The 11,745-nt window shown below is 35.2% G+C and overlaps 2 protein-coding genes across 2 annotated transcripts; both read left to right on the forward strand.

The window, feature by feature from the left end:
* Nucleotides 1-1,904: 1,904 nt before the first annotated feature.
* On the forward strand, nt 1,905-2,781 carry LOC127794276 (zinc finger CCCH domain-containing protein 54-like). Its single transcript, XM_052325254.1, has 2 exons — nt 1,905-2,570; nt 2,755-2,781. The coding sequence occupies exons 1-2, from the start codon at nt 1,905-1,907 to the stop codon at nt 2,779-2,781; spliced, it is 693 nt and encodes a 230-aa protein (XP_052181214.1).
* A 7,491-nt stretch (nt 2,782-10,272) lies between these two features.
* LOC127794281 (zinc finger CCCH domain-containing protein 54-like) lies at nt 10,273-10,968 on the forward strand. Its single transcript, XM_052325264.1, has one exon. It carries the CDS (start codon nt 10,273-10,275, stop codon nt 10,966-10,968), a length of 696 nt encoding a protein of 231 aa, XP_052181224.1.
* Nucleotides 10,969-11,745: the final 777 nt, after the last annotated feature.

Genomic DNA, 11,745 nt, shown 5'->3' on the forward strand with positions numbered 1-11,745 from the left:
GCTATATATATTTGTGCAAGTCCCGTGACTAATTACCATTAATATTTAAAAAAAAAAATTAAAGACATGAAAAAAATAATACAATTTGAAACCGATGGAGATTAACTGGTAGTAGCTAGGTGTTGGATGGTTGGTCAAATTCTTTGTAAGTCATTCAACAATGATAATAAACCGTTTGTTGTATTATAAAATATATATCATTTGTGGCCCACATGGACAGCCCAGTTGGTCAAGAAGGGGGCACAAAGTGCCTTTCGTAGTGAATCTTGGACCAAGACTAAGGATCGAGTCTTGCAAGTGACAGTGTGGGGGTACCTCTCTCTAAAGTGAGAGGGGGCTCCTTGTGCGCGGTGAGCGCGGATCTAGCCACTGCGTCCGGTTGGGTCACCATGATTAACCTCTTCCCACGTTCTGTTGAGCCGGGTGTGGGGGGCGCTCGGGGTGAGCGATTTCACCTTGGACCAAGTATATATCATTTGTGCATCCAAAGAATGAGTTGAGCGGTCGAATGACCAATATGTTAGTATTAATCTAATGAGTTACAAGTTTGATTCTTGCCCTGTGTAAGGGTCAAAGACCCAACTTACGATTTATCTCACCTGACGTAATCAATGACACAAGCACCGGATACCGTGCGAAGGTGGTCATCCCAAGTATATATCATTTGCGCCTCTAGAGCATGGCACAAGTGATAAAATTTTTAAATTTTTTTAAAAGTGGCGGGAAATTAACTCTTGGTAGAAGTAGACATACTTCATTTGATGAGAATTGACCGTATGTCCGCTTATGAGTGTATAAACTTGTGATCACATCCGATTTATCAGGAAATCGAACTAGGAGAAAATGTCGGTCTTCTCCAGAACTAGGTGGGTGAAGCCCGAACACCTAGATCATAAAAAAAAAGTATATATCATTTGTTAAAATATTATAGTTACATAATTTAAAAAATGTCACATATTTCCATTTTCATATGAATCACAAATGAATTAATTATGAAAACAATCTTATTGCAAAAGTAATGGGAAGGTCGCATGCAAACACAACCGGAACCTACTCTTCACAAAATGTGAAATTTTGTACAATGAAGACCCCTCAAAAACACTTAAATGCACTTGTAGACTATCGTATAATGAGAAACCACTCATACATTCCAAAGTTAAGGATTAACCACTCATACATTCCAAAGTTAAGGATTAATTCTATAACTTCGAACGCTCAACTTCTATAACGTATAACTTCGAACGCTCAACGCCAAACCTCTAACTCTAAAAGTTTATGTCAAATTTCAAACGCTAATGATGAATCCTAAATGTTAAATATCGAATCTTAATTAAATGCCAAATATTGAACAATAAATATGTACTGAACTTCAAACGTTGAACAATAAATGTCAAACCCCGAACGCTTAACGCTAAACGCTGAACGCTAAACCAGCTAAATGCGGAACGCCAAACCCCGAACCCCTAACTAAGGTCATTAATATTTTAAAACAGTTTGAGCATTTATTTTAAATGAGTATAGGTGGTTTTATATAATAATAGAATAAAATTAACTTCCTTCTCCCAAACGACCAGCTGACCGCCCGGCAGCCAGTGCATGGCCATGCACACGTGTAAGAAATTAAGCGATCTCAGTTGTCATCTCTTTGTTGCTATTGGGACGTTTTTCCTCACCCCATGGCTTTTGAGGTGGGTCGCCGTTCAGATTCCCGTAATCAGATTAATTGTTCTTTCCATGTATATATATATGTAACTCATCTTAGGTTAACTTGTAACCCTGGTAGAGTACTCAGTTCTGGCTTTATATATTTGGGGCAGCCTCCATCGCTCTCTCACTGTCCCTTAAAAATTTTGATCTCTCTCCCAGATTTTTCCAATCCTCATATATATATATATCTCGACGTCATGATGATGCCGCAAATGTTGAACTCCAACAACCCAGCTTTCCATGAAGATTTATCTGAGCAGGAGCGTGCTCGGATAGACCCTCGGCGCTTCCCCGCTCTCTTCGACAAGACCGTAAACGAATCCGATGAATTTCGGATGTACGGTTTCAAGATCAAGCGCTGTCCGAGGATACGAAGCCATGACTGGACGCAGTGTCCCTATGCCCACCGTGGCGAGAAGGCGCGCCGCCGTGACCCTCGGAGGTACAACTACGCGGCCATAGCCTGCCCGGAGTTCCGTGAAGACGGAGAATGCACTAGGGGAGTCACGTGCCAGTTCGCTCACGGGGTCTTCGAGTACTGGCTTCACCCGGAGAAGTATCGCACACGCCCATGCAACGCCGGGCAATTCTGCACCAGAAAGGTTTGTTTCTTCGCGCACTCGCTAGCAGAGCTCAGGCACCAACACACCCGGCACCGTCGCGTCTTGGCCATCGACGAACCGGCACTGGGGAGAAGATGGCGCCGCCACTATAGAGAAGCCTCGACGCGACCCAGTGGGGGTACTTCTACCCCTGATTTTCTGGCCAGTTTGAGTGGGTTGGTGATCAGGGAAGGCGATCAAAGGGCAAGGGGAATTCAGCAACAGCCGGATGGTCCTGACATTGGGTGGATTGCTGATCTGGTGGGTTAATTAGCCACCAGGTATTTATGTAGTAGATATAGTAGAGGTGGTGGTTGATGCAAAGATTAATATTATTTTTCGACTAGTATTGGGTTGTTGTATATATAATTAAGATGGGTTAAACCATTAAATCTTCTTATGATTTAATCCTTATTAGTTAAACTCATTCTTATGATTTGATCAGGTTGTACTTACTGATGAGTTCGGATGAATTGATGAATCTTCTAATTTCGTGATATTTTTACAATACTAACAAAAATATTCTGTATGCAATAACATTATTATAATATATTATATAATAATATAATACAAATAATGCAACATATTAAAATATTATATTACATTACCATATAATAATATTATATAATAGTGCATTTAATATATTGAATTTCATAATATATAAAAGAATTGGGTTTCCATTTTCTCATGCTATTTTTCTTCTTCTTTAATTAGGGGATCGCCGGCTAGTGGGCAGTTGGTGGGCAGAGTCCCCGATGGCCAGTATTTGAGTCCCCGATGGCCAGTATTTGGTGGTATTATATCGAGTTGGCTAGTCAACAACAAGTAGAGATAATTAATGTGGATCGGTTCAATTATGACTTTTAAGATAATAGTGAATGTAATTATAGTTTTATGTCTATAACCGTAATTATATGGTTTTAAATTTTTATAATCACACCCATAATCGATGAATATAATGATATGAAGTTTTATGCATAACCCCTATAATAAATTATGTAATTAAATAAAATTTTAATAAAAACAATTTTTTTTTATTAAATTAAAGAATAAGTAACGAATTCAGAAAATATATAAAATAGCCAACTAAAATTGTAGATGCACATTTAAATTAGAGTTAAATAAATGATTACACAAACTAGAATTGGTCTCAATAAATCTAGTAACAAAAATGAAATTCTTAAAATAATGACACACAAGATAACAATTTTATTTTTTGAACAATTTTATAAATGAAGATATATTTAAAATTATTCATTTATAAACTAATACTATAAAATATATAAAAATTAATATTAAATATATAATTATTCGTTATGGTTAAAGTTATGGTTGTGATTTTTTGTTTTGATTATGATTTTTTCATATTAATCATAACCATAACTGATGTTTTTTTTTTTTTTTTTTTTCTGGTCGTGGTTATGATTTTTTTTATGAATTAACTAATCCATGCCATCCTTAGCGACAAGAATTGGAGAGAAAGAAAAATGAAAATGAGCAACCAAATACCATCTTCTATACATTCCGACATTAGATCAAAATGCAACTTGAATTCGTGTGGAATTCAAACTAGTAACTCTAGTTGACATGTAGAACTTTAAGCATATGACATGCATTCATTGTGAATTGCTAAAGTATATGGAAATTCTATTAAAATCTCCTCCTTTCTCTATCTTTTCATAATTTTTTTGAGTCTAGTTTCATTCAATTTAATAATTTTTCTTATTTTATTTTTCTAAATGGATGAGTAGCTTATTTTATTAGTTTTACACGTCATAACATTTTTATCGGTTCAAATTATTTAATTACAATTGAAGTTAAGTCGTGCAAGATTCAAATTACTATTGTAATTGACACGTAGAGACCCAGATGTATAACATGCATTCATTGTAATTCATTATAAATCTACTAACTCGACAACACAAAATTCATTGCATCTTTAGTTCACTTGTCATCTCATCATCTTCTTGTTCACCTTTCCTAATTTTGAACCTTCAAAGAACATACTCGCCTGGAGTCTCTCAATTGCTGTAAAATCGACCTGAAAAAGCAATCACAAAGTAGAGATTGAAGCGATAAAAGGTACATCTCAATTCTTTCAATTTATGTATTATAGGGTATGATATATTTTGTACTCTCCTTTCAATTTATGTATCATGACCCACAATATCGTAAATAAAACACTTTTCTATTTCAATTAGAAGCACAACAAAAATTTTCACTTTTCTATTTGCTGTGTATCTGCATATATATATCATATATAGCATGTATTTTCATTTGATCACTTCAAAATATCACTGATATTTTATCTTCTTTTTTTCAGGAAACATGGATGGCTGTTGGGAACAGTTCATTTACAAAAAAAGAAATATATAAGGGGAATGTTATATGCACATATGACATCTTTTCAATTCTTACAAAAAGAGAAATTGTTCGTATTGAATAGGCTCTTCAAAGAACTTAAAAGTGACCAGAAGTCTCATATATCGAAAGCCTACTCTAAACTAATTTTGTATCTTATTAGGATCTCACTCGCAATATCATTGGTCCTTGTAATTATATTTTTGGATTACATTATGAGACCACCCGAAGACCAAGGGGGTTGAGGATCAAATCCGCAACCGAACCCACAAGTAAGTAAATATTTTTAAAGTTCATTTTGGATATATTGTTATTATTATTTAGGAAATCTAAACCTCTGTGCAGAATTCTTACACGTGGGAACTGAACGCATGGAGTACGTGACAAAGTTTGTTTGACAATGGCTTTCTAATTCTGTCACCCACTCCATCCCCAAGACACCTCCTGGATTTTAACGGGTGAATTTTCTTTTCTTAATTCTTTCACAGAGTAAAAATTATTATATAGAAACGTTTCTTCTTCCAATTGACTATCTGACCGACACAGAGAGCCGTCCGTGGTCCTTGACACGTGTGAGAAAGTTGTCGTCGTGTTCCTCGTCTTCTCCTCTGTTTCTTTTCCAATTTTCTTCACTGGCTTCCGTCTTCACCATGGGTTAGCCTGTAAACCCTGGTTGAGCCAGGTGTGGCTTTATGCATAATTACGTGGATGGCTTCTCAATCCCTTTATCGATGGATTCATACATATATATATATATATATATATAGAGTGGGTGTTTTCTTTTTCCCTCAAAATTTTTTGATCATCACCCATATGTTGCCATTCCCCTGCATATCAATATATAAAACAGCCTCTTTTGATTGATCAGCTTTGAATGGAGATTGAATCTTCGTGTTTATATATGGGTATGATGTCCCAAATTAATGTTGAACTCTGATAGCCCAACTTTCTATGAATTCTCTGAGCAGGAGTTTTCCGGGGCCGACAGCCGGCGTTACTCCGGTCTCTTCCGGCCAGAACCATATACGAAGTAGACTGCATCAGGGGGGACACCTGCGAACGGGGTCCTCGCGTACTGGCTTCACACCCGAAAGTAGTCTACTCAACTATATATGTAAGGCCAGCGAGTTGTACGACAGACGAGGTCTGTTTCTTTACACAGTCAATGGCGGGGCTCGGCATCGCAGACTGCTGGGACCACCTCGTCCAGGCCATCAGGGAACCAGCAGTAGGGATAAGATAGCGCTGCTTTGGAGAACCCTTGACATCGACGACACTAATTTGAACGGCCGAGGTGAGAGGGAAGCAAGCAACCCTGATTTTCTGGCCAGCTTGAGCAGCTAGCTTAACAATCAGGAAAGGTGACCGAACGGCAAGGGGTGTACGGCATCGATCAGGGCACCAATCAAATGCTCCTGATGATATAAGGTGGATTGTTGATTTGGTGGATTAATAACCACCAGATATATATGTTTTGATCCGTGTAAAATTATTAGTTTTCTGGGGAGTGTTGGGTTGTTGTAATTAAGATGGGTTAAACCACTCATTTCGAAGAAATGCCATAGAAATATTTGAACTTTTGTATTTGTGGTGATCACTTCAAAACTTACGCAATTAATCCTTTCATCCACCAAAATGTAAATAAAAAGTATATTTTTCACCATCTTCTTCTTAATGTATTCTAAAATTACCTGAGCTCAAACAATAAAAAATAAAGAAGAAGGAAAATCTCATTTTCTCGTGTTGCATGTTCAACTTTCTCTTAAGGAAGAACGAAAAGCTGTTGGTAGCTTAAAACTGAGTAAAAGTGTAAAATAGTATTTAATAATTGTGTTTTCTAGTGCCATTTTCTCAATGGCTTGTTATTCACAGAAATTAACTCATAATCGTAGATAACTCTAATTACATTACTAGTAGGAGAGTTGGTGATGTATAAGCACGGAATTAGTATTATTTCCCTTTTCTTTATTTTGTGTTATTAAAAAATTATAATGTTTAAATAATTTTAATAGAATTTTTAATTTTATTTATGTGAATAAATTCATTTAATGAGTGTTATTTCATTATTAATTTTTTTTTGTAGGGTTTAAATAAATTCACTGTAATTTAAATTTTATGCAAGTAAATAAATTTATTTAATGGGTGTTCTTTTATTTTTTATTGAAAGGAAATTGTAAAATTTAAAGAAATTCAATATAAATAAACTCATTTAATGGATGCCATTTCATTGTAAGTAAATCTATTTAATGGATGTCTTCATTTTTCTGTATTTTTGTCATTAAAAGAAATTATAAGATTTTAATGATTTCAGAGTTTGTAAAATTTATTAATGTAAATAAAATCATTTATGAGAGTCACATTTTCTCTTATTGGAACGAATTAAAATTTTAGGCTTCTTAATAAATTCATTTATTGAGTGTCCTCTCCTTTTTATTTTTATTTTTGTTATTGAAATAAAATTGAAAATTTTAAACAAATTCAATAGCATTTGTAAAATTTATTAATATAAGTAAATTCATTTAATGGATATATATATAGATAAAATAAATGGGTAATTAATTGTTTAAATAGAAGATATTAATATTTTAGATTGTACTATATATATGCCATATCATATAGCAGATGTATGCCAACCAAGCTTTCCCCTGTTCCATTCAATCTCATTCAAAACCCACAACTCTCAACTACTAATCCCCTCCTACACTTTCTTTCACCCAATAAATACACATTCCCTCTTATTTGAGAATCATATAAGGGTGGTTATTTTTTTTTTTGAATAAAAAGAAAGAAAACAAGAGAAAACTCTTCTCTAGAAGTCGCAATCAAGGGGTGTGGGGAGTCGTGGAGGAAGGTCGTCAATAGTTAGTACTCTAGTGATACTCCAACGACATTAGGTTGCCAACAATGAATGATTGGGGAGGGAAAATCGAAAAGGAATTAAGAATTTTTTTCAAATTTTTAAAAAGATACATGAAATTGAATAATCAAATGTATATATTTTTTATTTTGTGATTTGATCACAATAGGAGTTGAATCGTGCTAGACTCGAACAACTAGCTATAGTCGACACGTAGAAGCCTGAATATATGATATGACTTGCTTGTACATTGCTAAAATATTAGGTAATTCAATTGGAATCTTCTCCTTCTACCTTGTTTTCATGACTTTGTGACTCGAGTCTCTTTAATTTTAACATTTTTTCTTATTTTATTTTTTATTAAATTGAGTAGATCATTTTATAAGTTGTCGTATTGTTATTGTCGGTTCGAATCGTTCGGCCATAATTGAAGTTATATCGTGTTGGACTCAAACTACTGATTACAGCTAACACGTAGAGACCCAAATGTATGACATGCATTCGTTGTAATCCGCTATAAATCTATTGACAACTTGAGAGTACAACTTCACCGCATCTTTGCTCTATCATCTTATTCTTTCTTAGTTTTGAACCTTCAAAGAACATGCTTGCCTGGAAATGCTCAATTGCATCGGAGCCAACATGAAAAAGCAACCAGAAAATAGAGATCTCCATAGAAATTGAAGCAGTAAAAGGTATCTTCCAAGAGATTAAAACAATCAGAAGGTACATTCATTTCTTTCAATTTAGGTATCAAATGCACATTTTCAATAAGTATTTGGAGAAATGTTCCTTATACCATCAAAGCTCCTACAAGTTTATAGTTATTTGTTAAAGTGTTGCAAAAATACGTACAATCTAGAAGTTTATAGTTAACCTTGCGTTTAAGTGTGGATATTTACAGTCAATTATTCATCACTGTTCTTGTTATAGAATTAATCTATATGTTAAAAATTCTGCTGAAGTATAATTTAATGTTTATTAACACTCTTATTAGAGTTGAGATGGTGCTTAAAATTTTGTCATAAAGAACTTTACTTTTAGTATTTTCCTCTCTTTCTTCCTTAATCTTCTCCCTTTACATATATATATATATATATATAATAGTTTATATATGTTAAAGATATGATAGCTGGTTGAGCTATTGATGTATTTTGTTCCCTCAACTATATCATGGCATTTAAAAGTATAAAATTATATTTCATCTTTGTATATTAATTTCTCTCTTAGGTCTACGTTTTTAATTAAGAAAATATTTATTCTTGATTACTGTTGACGTTCTTAAAAAAATCAAAGGAATATATATAGATAGATAAAATGAATATGATTTGTTGAGGGTTGCCAGTCAAAACCATTCGTAATTCATTCATTTGTATTTATTGTAAGAGTATTATTTATTAATATACTTTTATTTTTATTAAAGTATTCATGTCACATAACTTTAGCGGAGATTTTTGCTCCAAAAGTCCACAAAAATAACACCAAAACTTTACTTGCATCATATATATTCATAATGTTTATTTAGTATGCATTTGCTTTAACTTAATTTTATGCATACATGTAATAATTTATTTTTCTTTTTCAGAAAATATAGACCGATGGTGGAGCGAGTTTCTAATGGAAGGTTATATATAAGTACAACCTTCTTTCGATTCTCACAAAATGAAGAGCCTCTTATGATGAAGATGTCCTTCAAAGAATTTAGATATGTTAAAGAACTACTCAACACAAGTCTCATAATTCCTTGTTAAGATCTTTCTCGCAATATGATGGGTGGCTTCAGCTAGTTTCTTTGATCATAGGGTGAGATCTCCCAAACGGGGTTGGGGATCAAATGGACAGCCCTAAGTAAGAAGCAGCTGGTAATTAATCTTTCTAAACTCTCCTACTACTTACTAATCTACTGTAGGTTGGATGGATGCATGCATGCCACATATTAATTAATTGCTCTATTTTTGTTCAAAATTCTCACACGTGCTAGTTGAGAAATAGCGACAAAGTCTGTTTTGAAATTCCTTCTTATCTCCGTCCCCAAGCTGCTTTCCTCCATTTAATTTATAAATGAAAAAGAAAATTATAAAATATGAAGTCTTCTTCTCCAAATTGACTACTAGCTGACCGACACAGAAGTCCATATGAGGCAACAGCCAGTGTACGGGCTTCACACGTGTAAGAGGGCATTGTCATCCTATTTTGTTTCGTTTTCCAATTTTCTTCATTATTGCCGTCAAGGTTCATTCCACTATACTACACTACTCGTCACCATGGGTTGAGTTGTAACCCTGGTTGAATCAGTTCTTGGCTTTATAAATATAGGGCAGACTCTCACAGTCTCACTCACTGAAATCCACTGAGCTTTCTTTCTGATCTAGCTAGCTATATATATTTGCTACCATTGCCTCTCAGCTTCTCTGCCCTAGCTAGCACAAACTTTTGATTTGCTACCATTGCCTCTCAGCTTCTCTTCCCTAGCTAGCACAAACTTTTGATCATATATATATATATATATCGCCCAGTTTTTAACATTCCCATACATACATATATATATATATATACACACGCACATCTTTGAAGCCCATTCAGATCATCTCTAAGACCCTAGCTAGAGATTGGTTCGTACGTGCATGCCTATAGAAAAGTATAAGCAGCTGATTTCTCTGATAGTATACATATATTTGCAGTGCTCTTTGATCTGTGTGGAGATCGAAGCTTCGTGTTAATTTATATACGAATATGGCGTCAGAAATGTTGAACTCAGATAACCCAGCTTTCTATGAATTCTCTGAGCAGGAGCTAACCCGGATCGACCCCAGGCGCTGCCCCGACCTCTTCGACAGAACCATATACGAATCCGATGAATTTCGGATGTATGGGTTCAAGATCAAGCAGTGTCCGAGGAGGCGGCGGCACGAGTGGACACAGTGTCCCTTCGCTCACCGCGGTGAGAAGGCACGCCGGCGAGATCCCCGAAGATACAACTACGCCGCCGTGCCCTGCCCGGACTACCGCGAAGACGGAGAATGCATCAGGGGGGACACTTGCCAATTCGCCCATGGGGTCTTCGAGTACTGGCTGCACCCCGATAAGTACCGTACTCGCCTATGCCATGCCGGCGAGTTGTGCGACAGAAGGGTCTGTTTCTTCGCACACTCGCTGGCGGAGCTTAGGCACCACAACAACGGCCGTCAGCCTGTCCAGGCCGTCGGTGAACCATCACAGCGGAGAAGATGGCACCGCGGTGGAGAAGCCTCGACGTCGGCGGCAATGCAACAAAGGCCGAGCGAGGGTACTTCCAGCTGGGGCAGCAACCCTGATTTTTTGGCCAGCTTAAGCGGCTTAACGATCAGGGAAGGTGATCGGACGGCAAGGGGTGTCCCGCGTCGATCGGGGCAGCAATCAAATGCCCCTGATATAGGGTGGATTGCTGATCTGGTGGATTAATAACCACCAGATATTTATGTTTTACAATGTATAAAGATTATTTTCCGGCCGGGGGAAGTACTGGGATCTTGTACCATGGATTAAACCCATTCATTCTATAACAATGCTCTAATATTATTTCAGCATTTGTATCAAAGCTTCTGTAAATAATCTTTTCATCCATCAGAATGTTTAATATATATATATATATATATATATAGTATATATTTTTCACCATCTTCTTCATAATGTATTCCAAATTAACGTGAGCACAAGAATGAGAGGAAAAGAAATCTCATTAATTAAGAGCAAAGAAAAAACACAAAATCTAAAGTTCTATTGAATTTAGAAAATAAAAAATTCAGTTTTTTTTTTTAATTTTTTAACTTTATACTGTGAATTAAAAAAAAAAAAAATCCTTTCAAATGAGAATGCTATGACTTTAAGACATAACATATTAAGATATCATTGACTATAAATTTAAAATTAAAAACTAAAAAAAATATTTTATAAAACTGAAAGAAAGCTATTTTTCCGCACGTTGCACGTTCAACTTTAAACCAAAAGCTATTGTTCTGCTGTTGTTATCAATGCGAGTGACTAATTTAGTTACATCATATTTTAATTTTTCTTATTTTTATTTTAATATTTTTGTATGTTTATCTTTTATTTTTTTTTTACCTAAAAACCAACCAAAAAATGGAAGACATTTTTCCTTATAATAGACCCTTTAGCCTTTATTTTTTTAAAATAATGATAGATCTAGGGAAAGAGAGGGGGAGAGGCTATTTTAGATAT

The sequence above is a fragment of the Diospyros lotus genome, chromosome 1, assembly GCF_014633365.1.
Source record: "Diospyros lotus cultivar Yz01 chromosome 1, ASM1463336v1, whole genome shotgun sequence".
NCBI lineage: Eukaryota > Viridiplantae > Streptophyta > Magnoliopsida > Ericales > Ebenaceae > Diospyros > Diospyros lotus.

Excerpts from the sequence above, each read along its gene's own strand:
- LOC127794276 (XM_052325254.1), top strand. The coding sequence starts at position 1,905 with ATGATGATGCCGCAAATGTTGAACTCCAACAACCCAGCTTTCCATGAA. Across the intron at positions 2,571-2,754 it reads TTGGGTGGATTGCTGATCTG|GTTGTACTTACTGATGAGTT; the intron begins GTGGGTTAATTA and ends TGATTTGATCAG.
- LOC127794281 (XM_052325264.1), top strand. The coding sequence starts at position 10,273 with ATGTTGAACTCAGATAACCCAGCTTTCTATGAATTCTCTGAGCAGGAG.